Source organism: Cynoglossus semilaevis, chromosome 14 (genome assembly GCF_000523025.1).
Source record: "Cynoglossus semilaevis isolate Cse_v1.0 chromosome 14, Cse_v1.0, whole genome shotgun sequence".
In the NCBI taxonomy this organism is placed as follows: domain Eukaryota; kingdom Metazoa; phylum Chordata; class Actinopteri; order Pleuronectiformes; family Cynoglossidae; genus Cynoglossus; species Cynoglossus semilaevis.
In genome coordinates this window covers 1,099,894-1,120,516 of record NC_024320.1, presented here as the reverse complement: position 1 = coordinate 1,120,516, position 20,623 = coordinate 1,099,894, and the positions used below count along the sequence as shown (strand labels likewise).

Below are 20,623 nucleotides of genomic sequence, written 5' to 3'. Positions count from 1 at the left end.
TGCTGCAAACAATGGAGTTCACTGTCATCCACTGTCACATGACTTGGCAGCATTCCCACCTGCGAATATGACCAGGCCGTGAGACACGTCGGTGTTCCTGATCTTGCAGCCTCGCAGCATCATGTTGTCCAGATCCAGTGGGTAACGTTCCCTTTGCCACAGCATCGTCCCGGTGAACTTGTCCAGACGGTTGTTGGGCTCCTCACAGTCGATCAGAGCTACAGGCAAAAAAAATAAAAAAAAAATATATTCAGATCTGTTTTACAGTGTGGTTTAAAGTTGTCATTTTGCACATTATGACTAATCTTAGATTTTTTTTGTCATCATTTTAAAGATATTTTTTGCATGTGCAGGATAGTGTGTGGACTTCGGAGGAGACTTTTATAGTTCGTTTCTTGGACGAAGGACCACATTGTTAGACCTTGACATGCTGTACGAGTTGCAGTTGCAGTTGCAGATCGTTGGTCATTTCAACGTCATTCTTCTAATGATGACGTTTATGTAAAAGTCCAAACAGAGGACCAGAGGAGATAACTCTGAACGGACATAACATATTTATCTTTATCCATCTCTGAACGGACATAACATATTTATCTTCACAAGTTGAACCTGTATGACTAACGTTAAATTACAGCAGCGCAGACCTACGCTGTCCAGTTAAGACCAGTGGATGAAGAAGATATTTGACTCCTTATCAGATTATCAGACTGTTTTACCGTCAAACTGAGCCAGCTGATCCTCCTGCTGCAGCCTCTCGTCAGTCACCCTCAGTCCCATCTTAAACTTCAGGTTGGTCTCACTGTGAGGGTGAAACACAAATGAATCAAACACAAATCACCTGATGACCACAGAGTCCGTTTCAGACTTTGATTTAAAGGGGAAGTTCAATTCTTTAGCTGTGGTTGCATTAAGTTCTGGGCCATTTGATACAAGGCTAACGCTAAGTCAAGGTCAAACAGTTCTAAGATAAATCGAAAACACTTCTTCAATGGGAATAACAATTGTTTTTTTTGTGTGTGTCCATCTCCAACCATGTTTCAGTCTACACTCTGATTCTGTGATGTCATAATGTGAGGTCATAACCTGCTTCTATGTCTGGTCTTGGGACTGAAGCACAGCTCCTTTAAAATCAAAACCTGTTGAGAGGCTCAAACCATTTAAACAGGTTTCAAGTTAAGTTTGGTTCAAAATGTGATGGATGCTCTGATTTCAAATTGGTTCATTTTTAACACAAATCCGATCCAAATAAAGCTCAACACTTGGCAAAGATATAACAGTAAAACTGGTCAAAGCTGGTGGAGACAGAGAGCGGTCCGAAAACTGGTCAAAGCTGTTGGAGACAGAGAGCGGTCCGACCATCTTTCTGGGAACTATTAACTCACTTGCCAGGCTGTACTTAGTAAAGTATACTTGGTAGATACTCTTACCCATCCAGTTCTGCAGTTTCTACGTAACACAGGCTGTTGGGGTTGGAACTAGACAGCAACAGGATGTCAGCCTGTAGGAAAGCAAACACAAGGGTATTAATAAATACAACAACATGAAGGTTTTTATTCTCCTGAAAGGGATACACCAAAGTATACACAAGACATTTCACTCAATTCATGTTGTACAGGGAAAATCCTCGTACCGGAATAAAGTCGTTTTTCTTCATACGGACCACATCTCCCACCTGAATGTCCATCCACTTGGTCTCTTGAAAGCTGCAGAAAATTTGTTCATATTTGTTAAAAAAAAAAAAAGTCACAAAATTATATATTTTTTGATCAATAAAGACATTCATTTTAAAGGTTTCATATTCAATCAACTACAGCGGCGACATCTTTGTTCTCACCTGCCGTTTAGCAAAACATCACACCTCCTATTATTGATCTCTTTGTCCATTCTGTGTCGGGCCTGAGGACAATGAAGAGAAAGAAATCAATTTTGTTTTAAATGAAGCTTTGTGGACAATGAAGAGAAAGAAATCAATTTTAAATGAAACTTTGAAGAAATCTGTGATTGTGTCAGTTTAGGGTGGGGGGGCGGAGTGAGACATTAGTCCTATATACAAAAGGAGGGCACTGAAGACATTTCGAGAGGTGTGTGGGTTTGGCGTTCCAGTTGCAGGAATCTCACCAGATCATCCACCAGGTCTTTAATAGCTGTGATTCCCAGCACCACCACTAGAGGGATGAGTGTGGTGTACCAGGGCAGAGTGGTAATATCTGGGATAATCTGGAGTACACAAAAAGGTCATTGTGTAATGGCTTGTTTGTAGCTATTAAAAAATCAGGTGAGAGACTAAAGTGGTATTGCGTGTGTGGTCATACCTGCAAGATGAGCAAGGCCAGGAAGTACAGGTTGGCCGCCCTCTTGAACTGCTCATACAGGTTCAGTGGGAGAAAGGTGATGGCGTTGTACTTGTACGTCTTGATGGCATTTCCCTGAAGGGGAGGGGAAAACAAAAACATAATGAGAGGACTTAGCACATCAAAGGTTGTTTATCCGTGTCTTGATGGTGAAAACATTTTTCCTCTGTGACTCAGTGAAATGACGCAAAAGCGACTGACAGAACTGTTGGAGGAATTTCATTAATGAATCCGCAGTAATGATGCAGAAGAGCCTGAACCTCAAAATAAATATAAATATACACAGACTTCTAGTGATGTCAAATGCTTCTCGAGCTATAGTGCAAGCACCAAACTTGTTACTTTTGCTACCTCTAGTTTAGGCGTGCGCAAACTTTTTGACTTGTGGGCCACAACTGTCCTAAAAATGAACAGGGGGGGGGGGGGGGGGCAGGGGGAGAAAGATGGAGCGTTTGTGTGAACTAGGATAAATGCCAAAAACCTAAAACACTAAAATGCTTTTATCATTTTGCTACACCATCTATTGGGGGAACGAGGGTATTGCAAGTTTGGCGGGCCGGATTAAAAAACTAAATGGGCAGCATTCGGCCCCCGGGCCTTAGTTTGCCCATGCCTGCTCTAGCTGGATGCAGAGGAATTGCGATCATTAAGTAGATCACTTAGTTAAATACAGCTGCTGTGTACTCTCAACTACTCTCTTGAAATTAAAGTACAAGTACTATGATTAACGTTGTACTACTGTACTTCATAGTACAATGCGTCCTTGGCTTAGCCATAGTTTGATCATTTATCTACTTCATGTACTGTTTAAGGTCTGAGCTGCCATATTTTATGTTGATCATGCCGCTAGTACTCAAAAAGACCAATATTTAGGAGGTGCTACTCCGTGTAAAAACGTTTCAGCACCACTGCCTTATAAATAGTATAAATTGAGTAGTGATGAAACAGATAAAGTTGAGGTGAGGACATGTTACAGCACGCCTGAAAATCTCACTCTATTGTTGCATTGATGGAAAACTCAAGAGAACACGAAGACCGGCTTGAATTCTCCACACTGTCTCTTTGTGTTCTCGTCTGAAAAGGGTTTAAATGATGAAACCAGTCTCCTGGCCCAGTTTGTGGCATCAGTGTCTGCGTCTGGTTACAGATAACCATCTGTCAATCAGCCAGGTCTGGCCTGGTTTTATCTCCGGTCCCAATAAGAGCAGCAGACTGGGAGACTCTACCTCATTGCATTAGACTGTCAATGGTGTTGGCCATCCACTTACAAGTCATTAGAAAAATGTCACTGGTTCAGTCCTACTTCCTCCCACTGTGTCTAATTAAAGAGACAAAAGTCACCTGAGCTGGAAGATCAGGTTTCAACCGCAGCAAACATTACAATAAAGCTGCAGAAAAAGAAAAAAAAACACACACAAACTGCTCTGGCTGCAGGCCAGTGAGTTCAGGCAGTTGAGAAGGAATGTTCAATTTAAAAAAAAAAAATCTATTTTTTTCTTTTAATTGCCACAATATTATCAACCTACATGTTTTGGAATGATTTAGCAACATTCCATGTAAAATGAGCTTTAAAAAAAACAAGTCTAAATGAGCTAATGTTTTATTTAAACTTGACCTTTCATCCACTCTGGAATCTCTGGCCGAGACAGAAATGACTCAGCAGAAACACAGTAATGTCGTCCTGATGAAAGACGCCAATAAACTACAGCGCATTCCATCCTAGACTGGGTTTTTTTCCCCTCTTGGATCTGAAACTTTTATACTCAGTTACTGCCCTTGAGTCAATGACAATCAACCTAAACAAAAAAACGTTAAATGGCACAAGCCAAATATCTAAAAAGAATAAATGTAGATTTATATATTTTAAATGTTTTCTCGGGTACCATTTAAAACTTCCTACGTATGCTTTTGATATTACAGACTCAACACTTACAGAGTATCTGCTTTTCTTGATGCAGAGGAAGACTTTCTTCTCAAACTCTGGCAGCTGGTGGTACGGCCGATCGTTAGCCTTCACCTTCCAGCCAATCTCTGGGGAGAAAAAGGCTTTATTACAACTCAACGCAGGTGCTGTCACTGTAAAGACAAATGACAGAACGGTGGATCACAGTGTACAGTAAACCCTTGTTTTTCGCGGGGGTTACGTTCCAAAAAGAACCCGTGATAGGCAAAATCCGTGAAGTAGAAATCTTTATTTTTTTTACAATTAAATACTCAGAAAATGAAGAGAAAGAACGAACAAACCATTTTACAGTCTCAACCATTTGTTTCACAAATAAAGTAAAATAAAAGTACTTTAGAAACGTTTCAACAAATAACTTCTGTAATGTACTGTCAAATAATAATTTTAATCATCAACGTGAACAGAAGGCTTCAAATTGCGGAGATTAGCACCGCCCACCGTGAACGGGAGAAAATTAAATATGATTATTCCCTACCGCAGGTACTTTTGCCGGTCCAGAGCGTTTTGTCGACATTATGGGGTTTGATAAACTCGAAATTGCAAGAGAATTTGCACGTACGTAATGTCAATTTGGCAAGCTGTTTTACGTACGTGTACATATTAAACCGCAACGTTATTGGCGCACAGGTAGAGAAGAAGCGGAGTGACTTTTTAGCCAATCAGAATGCAGAACACAATGCACGATGCAAATCCGTGAAGTAGCGAAACCGTGAAAAGTAAACCGCGTTAGAGCAAGGGATCACAGTGTATTTGGTAAACACCAAGTACTGTTGGCCACTCACCGCTTGGCCTAGCTTCTACAGGAGGGTGTGGCGGTCTGGGTACTTCGGGTTCTTCTCCTTCATCAGAGGTCTCGTCAAAATCATCGTCTAACTCGTCGTCCGTCTCGTCGTCACTGTAGGGCATGACCTCATCGTTGGGCACCATGGACCCGTGGGTATCTGGACGACGCACACTCATTTTCGCACTTCAGGTAGTTCTAAAGGAGACAAAAATGACAACATTTCATCACTGACCAAGTCATTATTGGTCTTCAAGAGCTACATTTTCTGCATATAAAGTATAAGCAATATATATAAAAAAAAAAAACAGGAAAAAAAAAAAACAGCCTCGCTGGTATGTGGCCTGTACAATGCATTTTTTAAAAATAATTTTCTAGAAACATATCTTGTATCTAAATATATATACATATATAATAAAACATTGCATATTTATAATTTATAATATAATAAAATATATTTATAATATAATATTATATATGAACACTATATGAATGCTGTTCATTTTCTATTTATTCGTAGTAATCGCAAACAGGAATGCAAAAATGAAAAAAAAAAAGAAGAAGAAAAAAAAAAGAAAAACACACCCTGGTTGACAGGTAAAAGATTTTGGAGAGAAAGTTTTTTTTTTTTTTAACCCCAAAAGGTCACATGACACTGGTCATCAGTCCAAAGATAACCGATAATCAAACAGGGAAGTGAAAAAATGAAGCCGAAATTGGAGACAAAGAAAGTTGGTCGTATTTCAATTATATGTATATTTATCACTCTTAACAACCAGCCACTCTAAAAAACAAAATAATCAGTTACTTGAAAATTAATGGAGCTTTGGCTCAAAGGCAATGTCTCTGTCATTGGTGTGGAACCCCAGGGTTCACCTCCTGGGTGAAGATTGAATCCCAGTTAGGGTGGTTGGTACCTTCCAGTGGACTCACCACCCACAGGAAGGTTCAGGGGGGTTGGTACGGTGCAGTGGGATTTAGGTGGCAACTGCTGCGACCCAGTAACGAATAAGCGGACAAAAATTGATTGATGGATTTGAAAATTATTACTGGTTCTGAAATTTGCAAACACTATTTTTCGGGAAGGTTCAGGGGGGTTGGTACGGTGCAGTGTGATTTGGGTGGCGACTGCTGCGACCCGGTAACGGATAAGTGGACAAAAATGGATGGATGGATTTGAAAATTATTACTATTAATTTTACTAATTAATTTTTAATTATTCTGAAATTTGCAAACACTATTTTTCTGAATCAGAAAATTTTGTATCTTTTTCATTGTGTCTTTCTGTATTAAAGTGCTCCGTGTCAGTGTTGTGAAAGAGGCCGACATGCTCAACAAACACACCTTCATCCCTGTGTGTGTGTGTGTGTACACGGTGCAGGCGTGTCCCACACATGACCACAGCCACACAAACAAATGAAGGCGTTTTCCATTCAAACCTTGACTGGCTGCGCTCAGGCTGAGAACAGCGTGGAACAGCAGGTGTGTGTGTGTGCGTGTGTGTGTGTGTATGTTCAGATGTTTGTGGTTCAACTGCATCTATTCAGCGTTGTTTGTTCTTGGAAACCTGACTAAAGAACTCTTATCTGATGTGACTAATGGACTCCAGCATAAAGGATGAAGTTGGCACCTGTTCACCATGGAGTAGTGAGCTGGACATCTGAGGATTTTACCCCAGGGTCTAGGTTCAGTAGCTAGACTAGAACAGATTGGATTCATTGCTTTGATTTATCCATCTTGTCTATTTATCTATGTCCGCAAATATTTTTGTGTGCATGACTTGATGAAACCCATGTTCCCTACCCCCAATGTAATGGTTTAAGGAAATAACAAAAATTACGCAATAAAAACACATTGATTTCCTTGGCTCTAACATCAGTGAATTCGTTGTGGGATCTTAAAAAAAAGGGCACTGTGATATGACTACGTTTTTAAATCATAAGAATCCATTACCACCCTGAGGTGGCAGCTATGGGGTTTGTAATTAATCATGATTAATTGGCATTCTTAAATATGAGAAATGCCAATGTATCCACTGTCCCTCCTCTGCACACGTCCAAACCATCTCAATCTGGCTTCTCTAGTTTTTTCACCAAACCTTCCCGTCTGTGTTGTCCCTCTAATGACCTCATTCCTGATCCTGTCCATTATCTTTAACTCTGTCATCTCCAGCTCCGCCTCCTGTCTTCTGCCTATTGTTACTGTCTCTAAACCATACATCATGGCTGGTCTCACCACCGTCCAATCTCCTGCACCTTCACCACCTCTGCTCCTTGTAGCCTCACTATTTCACTGTTCTCCCTTTCATTCACACACATGTACTCTGTCTTGCTGCGGCTGAGCTTCATTTCTCTTCTTTCTAGTGTAAACCTCCATCTCTCTAGGTTCTCTTCTAGCTGCTGCCTACTCTCACGACAGATCGCAATGTCATCTGCAAACAACATAGTCCACGGGGACTCCTGTCTGACCTCATCTGTCAATCTGTCCATCACCACAGCAAACAAGAAGGGGCTCAGGGCCGATCCTTGATGTAGTCCCACCTCCACCTTGAAGTCTTCTGTCCTTCCAACAGCACACCTCACCAATGTCCAGCACCAAACTAACATACTTCTCTGCCACTCCTGACTTCCCCATACAAAAATTAGGTGTGATTAATACAAAAGATGGAATAAATAATATGGAAAATATGCAAATATATTAATGAAACTGTAGCTTATAGGGTTAGACCTAGGTCATTATTGTGCGTCTTGACACGGGCCTGTTGAATGTGTTGACAAATTATCTCGTCGCTATTTCATTTTATATATATATATATATACATATACATATATATATATATATATATACACATATATATATACATATATACATACATCCTCTTTTCAGTTGAGGACATGCAGAGTCTCTACACACAATCACTCCGAATGATGACGTGTAAGATGCACCACAGTATCAGTGCATTAGTGTGGTATTTTCACATTCGGGGTCATTCAGGTGCAGCTAAGCAAATGACTCACACTACTCTACAGGATCAGTGCGGTGCGTTTCTGCTGAAACCAGAAGTGAGTTATAAATGTATTCATTATACATCCTGCTTTTAAAAGGACATTTGATAGTTAAAGAGTATGAAATCACTATACAAAGAAAAAATTAAATAAATAAAAGCTGATAAGGAAAAAGGTGAATGAAACAAGTTGACACGGCAGTAATAATTATTTAAAAAAAAATAAAAATAAAAAAATACGGCCAATTGTGAGGAAAAGATCTGAAAAAAAAAATCAGTATTCTCTATAATCAGTAGAGAGAATTTCTTTCATTCAGAGACAGTGAAGTTTGACCGAAAGAGAACGAGCCGAGACATGAAAACTCAGAGGAGGGGGAGGGGACTATGAAGCCCAGGAGGCTTTATAAACAAGATGCCGCTCAACACAGGCTTTTTTTTTTCCACACAAATTCCTCAGGTCATATGACTCAACGTCAGTTGTTCTAAATGGGGAAAAATAAGACTTAGGAGGGAAAGGTTTTCTTCTACATCATGTCTTTAAGTCAATATCCCCCTTAAATAAAAACAAATATCAAATGTCTCACTGTTAAGATCAATGTCCATGCAAGTGTTTGTTTTTAGCCGCACTGTCGTCACTGTGCCGACGGTCAACCACACCTATAAGGAAATATTACATCAACTAAAGCTTATGACATACTTCACTACTGTTGCCGTTTTTACAAATGGCTTCAATGCCAACATGGTTTCAACACCATGTTGGCACGAAAACTGAACGACTGGGGATCAAACATCGTCGATACCCCCGTGTCCCAGTACACATTCTTTTTTTTTCTTCCATTACTTCCATTACGTCTTCTGACCCTATTTCAAGCTTTCCCAATCTCTCTTTTTTAATGGCTGTTGGCGATACGTGTTCGAAGTTGGGTCAGTGATAACATCACACTTCCAGCTTGAGTTCCTGCGACTAAGGTCCCCTGACACAGAATGTCAAAATGTGATGCCAGACTGATTGTCCCGAACCACTGCAGACATTTTCCAATTAAGGATGAGGGGTAAAATCTTGCAAAATCTTGTAGTGTGTGGTCACCTTTTCTTGTTTTTCTCTGCAGGCTAACAAAAACTTATTGCACCTACAGCTGTGATCAGTACGGCTCACTGCAACAACAACAACAACGTTTTGAGTCATTGCGAAAAGACGTGCACCATCGCACATCGAGTGTTATAAATAGAAAGGATGTTTTAAAAATCTGAGTTGGAAAAACAGGTTCATGTTTAGTTGACCCAAAATAGTAACAACAAGCTGAGAAAAATTACAAAAGTGAAATGTATTACAAAAATATATCTAGATATTCAGGAAATGAATAATTAAAAGTCAACCAAGAAAAAAAATGTTAGCCAAAAAAGTAGTCATCTTAAACAGCTAACAGAAGAACAAAAGGTTGTAAAAACAATTAGGCTCAAATGTATTCTGTAATCTTCCGAGGACACTAGATCTGAAATCTAGCCAAGACGTTAGCTAACACTGCAGCCAGAATAAAAGTAAAACCTGCCAAAGCATAGGCTAAAAAAACTGAATATTTTTTTTCAGCATGACAGAGGTTCTGCTGGTGTGTTGGTTGTTTATTGCACTCTGCTGCTTCATTTAGAAGGACACCCCCCCCTCAACACCCACACCTGGGGGCAAAATAGGAGCTGGTGGGGATAATGTGGGGGTGGGGGGGGATCATATATCCAGGGGGTGAAATGTGAAACCTGATTCACGCGGGAACAAGATCCTGATACTGAACTCATTCTGAGATCTCGTGTTGAAAAAGCAAACTTGCGGGAAAAAGAAAAGGTTTAACGAGAATTTCTCAAACAGAGCTTTCGGTCAAAACCAGAAATCTCAGGTTAACATGTTTACTCATTTTCCTCTGATTTATTACACAATCAACTGCAGAGACAAATTTCTGTTACTGGGTCAACCAGCGCGGCCACGCCTATTGTAAGAGATGATTATGTGAAAAATTTCCAGGTAAAGTATCATGGTGTTTGCTAGCCAAAAGCTAGTTAAAATGAACAGAAATGAACTAAAGAGTTTCCTAGAACAAGGTTAAACTTGGCTCAGGCTCAAACAATGAAACAGCCACACCTTGAAGTTATATTTAAATTTATAATTTTTTTTTTAAAAATAAATAATGATCAACGTTGCAGTGTTAAAATGCATTGGAATCCAACGAAACAAGTTAGCATAAATCAGTCCAACGGGTTGGGTTTAGAACTACAGTAAATGTAAGTAATTGTAATTCGTACAGCAGTGTTGGAGACGTGCACAGAGAGTGTAAACAGCCTCATTAAACAGAACAAACTTAAGAGTGTTTCCTCCCTAGAGAAGACCAGGTGCTGTGAACCAACCAATCAGGAGCAGCTACAATGCAGAAAGAGCGGCAGCAGCAGGGTCTACTGCTGCAGCATTACTAGCAGCAGCAGTTAGAGCAGCGAGGAGGAACATCAGGAAAAACAGGTTCCTGTGTCTGGGACAAGGGCATCGCTGTGGTGACAACAAAGACTGGGAGGGGGAGGAACTCTAACAGCGAGGCAGAGAAGATCATACCTGAGAGACGACACTGAAACCTACGAGTGGAGAGGTGAGGACGGGAGAGGAGGCCCAGATCGCCGTCCGACCAGGGGGGGGACACACACAAGGAAGATGGCTTCAAAAGAACTGGAAAAAAAATGTGAAAAGTGACTTTAGTTACCCCTACTGTGACAATAGACTGTGTTAATGTGAAGATGAGTGTGTAATAGTCAAATTATCATCATTACAGTAATTGTCTGTTCTAAGAGAAGGAAGAAAGTAACAACCACCAGTGTGTGTGTTACCTGCCCTAGCTTTAAAAACATCAATAAAATGATTTGAAAAGTGACACCAAGATATTAATTCATGATCTTTTTTTCCATTTTAAGCATGAAGATTTTAAACAAAGGAAAACAAAAAATCTCTGAGAATAAAGTTAAAATTAAAAAAATTTCAGTTTAATACAATAACTTGAGATGATCTTTGTCGAGAATTCACTATTAAATTATCCGACAAACCATACCTATAGTTCTGCTGTTGTAAGATTTTTTTTTTTTTTTGCCACTTCTCTGTCATGACCTGTGTTTTCTCGTTTATATATAGACACTTCATACAAAACACCACATCAATATTTACACTAAACCAGGTCAAGAGAAACTGAAGATCCTTTAACAACGTGCAAAATAAAGACAAGCCATCGGATCACAGAAAGCACCCTACATTTTATGTATGGAAAACTTCCAGGAGTTTAAAACAGCTCCTTGCATTTACCTCACCTCACCTAAACTTTATCTACTTTGCCTCCCTACTTAGAATTCAAATTCACACACAAGACCTAAAAGGTTGACCATTTCCATAAGGGTAAGACGAACATTTCCCTAACCAAAGGACGCAGAACCGAGAGAACAAGTGTTGCTGCTTGTTTATGGGAAAAAACAGCCTGACATCAACCGAAAGCTGGGAGGTTTCTTTAAAGGCGAAATGTAACTGATGAAAACGTTGGTTTTCTTTTTAATTCACTGGTGTATGAACATGTTTCACCAATTTGTTGGTCTTTCTTTCACTCCAAAGAGATTAGCTTCCCTGTTGTCTATCCAATAGATAACATGTGCTGACAATTTAACTCTTCCTTGATTCAACTTTTACGGGGTCACACTTTTACTGTTTAAAATGGCTGCTCCATATTTTAGCTCTAGGTTTTTAGTTTCAAATGAATTCACTGGTGTGTGTGAACATTTTGCAAAGATCTGTTCACATCTTAAATCTATATAAAAGATATTAGCTTCATTATTAGCAATAACATAAGCCAACGTGTTCCGACAATTCTTTGAATCACAGGTCTTACTGTAATTAATCTTACACTTTACCACTTATACTTAAAGATACTATTATAAATTGCTGTAATTAATCTTACACTTTACCACTTAAAGATACTATTATAAATTGTAATTGCCATTTGGAGTTGAGAAGTGTGCAAAGGTGTGTTAACTTTGCCAATGAGATTAGCTTCCTTGTTAGCTTGCGTTTCTCAACTTGTGAACATTTCTCATCACAAAACCCATTTGGAACTCTACTGGTATAAAATTCTGCTAAAACGTGTGGGGGCAGCGGTGGCTTAGTGATTAAGAAAGCTGCCCACTGTTGACTTTGGTGATAGGTTCAAAGCAGAGGTCACATTTGGTTGTGTGCAGTGGTGTGTTGTGTCACAATGACAAGGAGTTACCTTTCCTTCGTCTCAAACTGAATTAAAAAAAGATTTGCTTCCTTGTTAGCAAAGCTATGTCTCAGGTGTATTACTGTAGCTAGCATTTGTTCCGACATTAATGTGCTTTAGGTGATAGGTGGTTGCAGTGCTTACCACACAAGTGGTTTTGAAATGTCTGCCTTCACTAGTTGGTGACATTCAGCACTGATCGTTGGCACAAACATGTTATTAAGATGTAAATCAGAAGGTGTGTGAGGAAAACAGACTGGAGCAGAGCTTAGTTTCAGTCAATCAAACAGGTGTGAACTGTTTTAGCCAACTCTCACCGCTGCCAGGCAGAACTGTTTGCTAAACCTTATTAAAAACATTTCTTCCATACAGCGCAAGAAATAGACAGGTTGCGAAACAAGAAGTAGCGTTTCCTGGGAGGAAGGAAGTAGAGTAGCAGGGTTTTCAAAACACAACTGTGAGCAGCAAGAGCGGATAGTTCCACCAGAGCCAACTGAGACCACAGATACAAAGGGAAGTGGAGCAGTAAGCCTCACAAACGTCAATGTGTACAATGTTAGTTATAGTACAGAAGAGTTTGAGGAGTTCTCTCGTCTTCAGCTTAGCGGTTCCGAATTGTTTTTTTGGCTCGTAACCGCATTTTGACGTCGCAAATTTCTGAGAGAGACAGTTTATTTTTTCTAGAATTAGTTTTTGATCATGTTTGTTAAATCCTGCTAATACAGAGACGCTAGATTAGTGCACAAAGTGCTGTATGTTTAATCAATTTATGCATTTATGCAACCAAATTTGAATTCCAGGAGACCCTACTTGTGTACTTTTCAGTCTTATCAAAATCGGTAGAGACTGGGTAAGACCTTTTGTGTGTCCAAAGCTAAAAGTGGAAGGCAACCCAAATTAACTGACTGACGAATAAAGAAGAAGATAATCATCTACCATAACTGTCATGCAAAATCACTCACTTTCTCTCAATGAGACCAACCTGTCCCATCTAAAAATGTGCAAAGGCAGGGTGAGCAGTAAGTTTTAACAAAACTATCTACAGTAGATGCGGCTTCAGATCGCTGATGACACTTACAAATTTTAAAATAACGTCAAAGGAGAAAACTTGGACGCAAACACAGTGGCGAGTTTGCCGCTTCTGCACATTAGGAGCCAGGCCTCCCCTCATCACCTGGCCTCACCCTGGTGATACTTCTAATGTTGTCAAAGCACCAGTTCCAGACGATCTCCTGCTGTGTTCATAATGTATGAACACCCAACTCTGGAGAACGTCTAGACTTAAAGCTCGTACACAACCACACCTTATAGTATTCATTACTTAATGGCCAAGTGCTTTGCTAATTGGTTTAGCATTGATTCCCAAACATTTTTTCTGTAGTGCCCCTTTTGGTAAATAGGACCAACCTAAGCTAACAAATAAGTACGTAATCAAACTGAAGTAATTTGCTTTGCCGGTTCCCATTCCCTTCAGGGGACATGCCCCCCATTTTTTACATCAACTGCGTTAACATATTAATGTGCTTTTTCTTTGCCTTTTTTTAATTTTTAAAAGAATCTTACATTTTTAAAACACAAACTGCTCAGGTAAAATATTTTTCTTTGACCAATAAGCAAACATTTAATGTTATTTTAATAAACTGACTGGTCTCCACAATACAGTCAGTGTGAAACAGGACTGTAGATAACAGGACTAAGAGAGTGTAGATTTAATAATTATTATCAAGTCATTTATTTGACAGTTGTGTATATAATGTGTAAACTAGCAGCATGTTGACTGGTGTTTTCTAAACATCAAACTGATGACCTTTCAAAAATGTTCTGTTTTGTCCACAAAGCCAATGGTAAACCCAAAGTCCCAACACTAAAAGATTGGCCAGGGAGCATAAAATAAGAAATTTTCATGGGATTAAGGGAGAAGAGACTGAATTAAATCTGACACGGCAAATGTTTGTGAAAAAAAAAAAAAAAACAGGAAACAAAACAAACAAAAAACCACAATAAAGCAGGTATCTTTTCTTCTAAATAAATTAAATTGCAAACAAAAAACCACAATAAAGCAGGTATATTTTCTTCTAAATAAATTAAATAGCCAATCAAATATTTTGGTCCATACTTTAAAAAAATTGTCATTTTGTCAATAACCTTCAACTGTCTTTCAGAGGTCTTTAAAATAACCTCAACTGATAAGTTCATAAGTGCAAGGATTTTTTTAATAATTTAAAAAAAAAATTAATTAATTAATGCAAGCGGAACAACAACAATTAATTCATTTTCAGTTGTTGATTAATTAAGTAGCAACTGGCCACTGATTAATCAGCCTTTTTTTTTTTCACACAGGCTCCTATTTGTTATTTTCAGAACAGTTAACCGATCATTCCATCCAAAAAGAAATATTTATCTTTATTAAGATATTTTGCGGGTAAAACTGGCTGAAACAACAACAATTTTACGACTGCAAATATAATTTACTTGCACCTAAAAGTGGATACAGACAAAAAAATTAAAAAAAAAACAACCGCACCTAAAAGTGGATACAGACAAAAAATAAAAAAATAAAAAAAAACCCAAACGATTAACATGATACAATACGACAGTGGTTAAGATACGATATTATCAACCGTGTGGTTTCAGCTAAAATGTAAGAAAACAACGAAAGTGTGTGAGTGTTAGTTAAAGAAAGGTGAGACGCCCAGGTGAGGCGACAGCCCTTCACCAGGTGGAGATGAGCCGTTTCAAACCAACGGAAAGTCACATTTAAAACACAACGCAGTCGCAAATTAAACTCTTTCGGTTACCCACCTGCTTCCAATTTTGTCGTGCAGAAAATATGAGCTAGTGAGTTGTTCTCCTTGTCGCTCGCTTTACGGGAGTTTTGGTCACCGCACCATATTCGTCTCCTCTTCCTGCTCGTAGACACACACGCAGACAGACATACCTGCTGTTGCTGCTGCTACTGCTGTTGCTCGGTGGCTCCCCGCCCTCCTACCTCCGCTGCCTCACCTGTCCTGCCCCCGCTGAAAACCAGAAGGACCGGTCCCACACCTTCGCCTCTGTCTCCACATCTACAATAATAAAGAGACTTAGAAAACAACGCGAGAAGACGACCACGGGCGCGAGAGAGGGAGAGGTGTGTTGGTCATGTGACTAACGGCAGGTAAAGGTGTTTGGTCGATATGGGCTGTTCTAGCCTGTTTGGCGCCTTAAGCCAAATAGATTCCAACTAAAAGGTAAAAGAATAAATAAATGAAAACTAAGCATACCAAGTAGTTATATTACCGCATTATTATTATTATTATTATTATTATTATTATTATTACCAGTTTCTGCTCCTGGCATAGTCCAATGGTCTGCGACCTGAATAATAAATATATATTTAAATCTTACATATGACGTTCCTAGTCATTTCATTTGTACAGTTTCTATTTACTACTTTACTGTGACTTACACAGTGTAGGTAACGTATTAAACTAAACTAAACTATTAAACAAAAATTGACAAACTATTTTGGAACATTTAGCATATACTGTATACTTGCAGTATACTGGAACAAATTAATTTTGGAGCTGTGTACATTTTAGTTCATTGCCTGTCATCTGGCACAGGAGAAGATTTGATTTTAAAAACAACACTTTGTTTACAGTTGGTGTAAAACGGTACACACAGTTACAATCAACAAACTAATGTAGGAACTGTACAAAATGCAGTTCATTGTCAGCCTCCTGGCACAACAGCTCCTCATGAGCGCACTGTTGTTGAGATGTCAATGTTGTTTGTGATCCTGTAGAAAGTAGTAGAAGATTTACAAATTGTACCGTAGTCAACTAACTTCAGTGCTACATACGTACATCCAAACAAAGTACATGTATTTACAACAACTTAGAGAGCAACAATGTGGCCCAGCAATAGTTCAACAACCTTCTTAGATCAAAGCTATTGAATAATGAATTTAGATGGGCCAGATTTTCAACCTATGAAATTCACACACATTCTTCAAGACATGACAGGGGTGCATTGTGAGTTGCATGTTGCTTTGCTGTATTCTTGGTCATCTGTCATCTGTTTTGAACTGTAAATATGATGCTTGGTTGAAGGTTACATTTAAAAAACTGAAAAAAGACGCAGAACTTAAATTAAATAAAGTGAATTATTTGTCATTGTAACACAGCACACAACCAAATGTGACCTCTGCTTTTAACCCATCACCAAAGTGAACAGTGGGCAGCTTTAAGCTGCCCAGGGAGCAGTGTGTGGGGACAGTGCCATGCTCAGAGCACCTCAGTGGTAACTTGGCAGCTGGTGGACTCAAACCTGAAACCTTCTGGACCAAAAATCCACATCCTTAACCACTGAGCCACTGCTCCAATTAATAATTAAAATGATCCACCTGTAGTGAAACATAACTGCCATCTGCTTCTTTGTGCCTTTATCCTGTAACCATGCACTGATTAAAGTAAAATATATATTTGCAAAATAAAAGCTGAACAACAAAATTACATTTTCGTTCACTTGGTACTGCACTTTAGGACTGTTATACATTACCTCTCTCTTCACACAGGATTGTAAAAAGGTGTGGACAATTTGTATTTAGATGCATATGTTACCAATTTAAGTGATATAAAAGTGAATTACTATAGTAATAAAACCATGGCTGGAATCAGACGGCACCAAATTTGTTAGGAACCATATTTTTTTGAGCAGCAATAGCAATTGTTGAGCAGCCCATTCATCCATCCATTTATTTTCATCCGCTTATCCGTTAACGGGTCACGGGGGCAGCAGTCTCCATGACCGCCACCCAGGTCACATTGCACCGTACCAACCCCCCTGAACCTTCCTGCAGGTGGCCAATCCACACGAAGGTATCAACCAGCCCTTACTGGGATTCGATCTTGCCCAGGAGGTGAACCCTGGGGTTCCACACCAATGACAGAGACATTGCCTGTTGAGTAACCACTCTTTTATTTTTAACAATAGTATTGGGGGGAAAAAAAATTATACAAGAAAATAAATAAGGACCCACATAACCAGAAACAAAATGTGTGTACATTTGAGATAAAAGAAAAAAAAAAGCACCACACAGTGATTCAAATTCTCCAATATTGCTGCTGGTTTTTATTGAAAGTCAGACACTGACATTTTAAAAAAGTTGCAATGTAGACCATAAAAAATAAATCACTAAAACTTAGTTTTAAAATATATATATATATAAAAATATATAAAAAAGTCTTCACTAGACAAAGAACAAAGTATCGTATGCTGGTTATCTATACACTGACATAATACTTACCTATATGTTATATACCTTTTACTCATTATTATTACAGTTATGCTCTTTATCCATAATTTAAATTGGTCTTATATATACATTTTTACCAATACTGTTTATACTGCTTATCTACTACTTTTGTAAACGACTTATCTATACATTTTGTTTTTACGTATCTTATTGCATTTTATTATTGCTTTAACGTCTAGGATGTTCTTCTTTTTACTTGTTTTTGTTTTTTATTGTCTATTGTGTGTAATACTGCTTAAAAAGACTATGTTCATAAACTGGTTTAAATTAAAAGAAAAGAAAAAAAAAAGAAGAAAAAACCCAGATAAGAGGTTGATGATGGATGGATAAATGGATGGAAAAACTGAAACAATTGAAAATGTACTTAAACGTGTTACTGTTAATGAGAAATACAGACTACAGACAGCGCCATTTATAAAGCGGCTCATGTTATAACATAATACCAACATTTAGCTTCGTGACTTTGAAAGTGAAAAAAAAAAGGGCTGCGATATTCTGATTTACTTTTCGGTTTATTATTGTTGCAGTATTTAATTTCAATCTATGCAAAATATTTTCTCAATATATTTGGAGTGTTAAGGCGGGTTATGTTCTGTGGACTGTTTCATTCATCAACTTCACATTAACACTGGAACTGTATACTTGGTTATATCTTATATCTATTTTTTGGGACATGTTTTTTTTTTTTGAACATTTTGTAAATATTCTGAGTTTTTAATATAGCAGTTATCATTAATAGAATGCTACTGTGGGAGCAGCTAACCAATTATATATCCCCTGGGGACCAATTAGGTTTCTCTGATTCTTCAAACAAAGGAGACTGTCATTTTTCTCACTACCGTTTGAAACCACCAGATGTCACTGCAGGACTATAGGTGTAGGGCTGCTCCTGCGTCAGACCCCGTAGCTGAGCTGTGGCGGCGGGACAGAATATGATCGATTGATGCATTCGTATAAATCACACACCTTTTGAAATTGCAATCTTAATTTAACGACTTGACATTTGAGTGAATTCATAAACTTACATTTAAACCTATTCATTTGCCTGAGCATTTTTTCTTAGACAGTTGTGGAAGACTTTCCAAGAATCATCTCGTCTGTCAAATATCAATCTTCCATATACGCAGACGTCGGAAGTTGATGTGCAAAACGTCAATTCCACATAAAAGTCTCATCTTTTACTGTACGTCACTAAAAGTTTAAAGTCTACACTTACTGCTGACAGCAGGTTCATTTCTCACTCTCCTGTGCCAAATTCCATAGAGAAAACAAATTATTTTACACCTGAGCACACGGGAGTTTTCCATCCACTGCTGCGTCAATGGAGAGCATTGAATAAGTGGCGCGAAGTGATTACAAAACAAACTGTGTTAACCAGAAGCTCTGTAATAATAACAATTAATTACATTTTATGTGTCATAATGAGAAAAGCATTTCAATTTATGGCTGAAGATAAACAAAGGTAATTTTTATTCAATATTTCTATCAATATACAGACTAAGAACCTGGACTCTGGTCTGTTGCTATCTGGCTACACTGTACCAAGACTGTTGTAGCTAACGTCAGCTCTGAGGTCTGTACCAGGACTGGTATACCTAACACTACCTGTGACCTCTATAAAAGGACTTTTTGTAGTCCTTTTACAACACTACCTGTGACCTCTATAAAAGGAGTTTTTGTAGTCATTTTACCTCTGGTGTCCGTCCCAGGACTTTTGTAGATAACATTAGCTGTGGTATTTGTACCAGGACTGTTAGCTCTAGTTAGCTCTAGCTAATTGTCATTTGTGCGCTCAACCAATACACCCTGTGCACAACGGCCACCTACAAGCTGAAGCACATGTATCGGTGTTACATGTGTATTGGAAATTAGAAAACGTATTTCCAATCGATTCAAACTAACTTGTTAAAGTCCCAGACCTACTTTTAATTTTTCCAATTGCAAACTAACTTGTTAAAGTCCCAGACCTAATTTTTCCAATTGCAACGATCTTTCTCCGTTTCTGTCTCTGCTGCCAGCTCTTGATTTCACGTGGAGTGTGTGGTCCTATCTTTGTGAGCACATTCTCATCTTTGTGTGTGTTCCTCCCCTGCCTCCCTCTCTTCCTCCCTCCCTACCTCACGTCTCTCTGTCGGCACATTCAGGCCCTCACCTCGCGGCTGAGTCGATCCTCTTACAGTAATACGGTTGCCCTAATCTCAGAGGCGTATCACAGGAGGCTCAGAGCGCTCGGCACTAATAGGTTCACACAAATGGGATCTAGTCAAAAAAGCTCCCAATCCTCCTGCCACTGTAAATATGGAGCGCATTATCTGCCTTGCGGGGGTCTGCGATGTGGAACCGATGCAGATTTGACATCGACTCGGATAGATAGTGGCCGCCAAAAAAGACGATTTAACACGCTGTTAGCAGTGTCACAGAAGACGTTTAATTGGTTGTTTTGGGCGAATGGAGTGAAATTTAAACTGATCTCAAATACCAGGATGGGTTTTTATAAACAAAACTATAGTAACAAAAATGTGTAGCTATGAAAACATGTAGCTTTAAGGAGTACAGTCTGAAAAAAAAAGCTCTTCATCAGCCATTCACTTCCACACACCGAAATCCATTAAGAAAAGCAGAGTTCTAAGCTCACAGGGATGGAGAAGCTGCTGTTGCTTCATCTGAATATTTTGGGTCATTGAAGTTATCTCTGAAATATGAGTTTCAAACAGTGAAATGACAGAATATCACACTATCAACTATTGATGGTGAAAGCCTTTTCTCTCCGATGCAAACACTGTCAATTTTGGAAGAAGTTCTTCCCACGTTCTCTTTGAACACCTGAATGTCACTTTGCTATGTAGGGGCATGACGTCCAACTGTTTTTGGCGCATACCGCCACCTACTGTACTAGAGTGGACTACTACATTTTTGAGATAAGACAGCCTACTCCTTCCGATGGAGGCCAATGA

The 20,623-nt window shown here is 38.9% G+C and overlaps 2 protein-coding genes across 2 annotated transcripts in view; both read right to left on the bottom strand.

Annotated features, from left to right (window-relative positions):
- The window catches only part of atp8b1 (ATPase phospholipid transporting 8B1), a 26,516-nt gene extending 11,059 nt beyond the window's left edge, over positions 1 to 15,457 (bottom strand). Inside the window, exons 1-11 of the mRNA XM_008324315.2 lie at positions 15,173 to 15,457; positions 10,693 to 10,803; positions 5,097 to 5,293; positions 4,285 to 4,382; positions 2,313 to 2,426; positions 2,119 to 2,217; positions 1,835 to 1,896; positions 1,631 to 1,703; positions 1,428 to 1,498; positions 717 to 799; positions 52 to 218 (exon numbers count right to left, since the gene is read on the bottom strand). Coding sequence (XP_008322537.1) covers positions 52 to 218; positions 717 to 799; positions 1,428 to 1,498; positions 1,631 to 1,703; positions 1,835 to 1,896; positions 2,119 to 2,217; positions 2,313 to 2,426; positions 4,285 to 4,382; positions 5,097 to 5,274 — 945 coding nt within the window. The 5' untranslated portion in view covers positions 5,275 to 5,293; positions 10,693 to 10,803; positions 15,173 to 15,457. The remainder of the gene's footprint in view (positions 1 to 51; positions 219 to 716; positions 800 to 1,427; positions 1,499 to 1,630; positions 1,704 to 1,834; positions 1,897 to 2,118; positions 2,218 to 2,312; positions 2,427 to 4,284; positions 4,383 to 5,096; positions 5,294 to 10,692; positions 10,804 to 15,172) is intronic.
- The window catches only part of LOC103389085 (ephrin-A5-like), a 1,154,841-nt gene that overhangs the window by 767,597 nt on the left and 366,621 nt on the right, over positions 1 to 20,623 (bottom strand). The window lies entirely within an intron of this gene.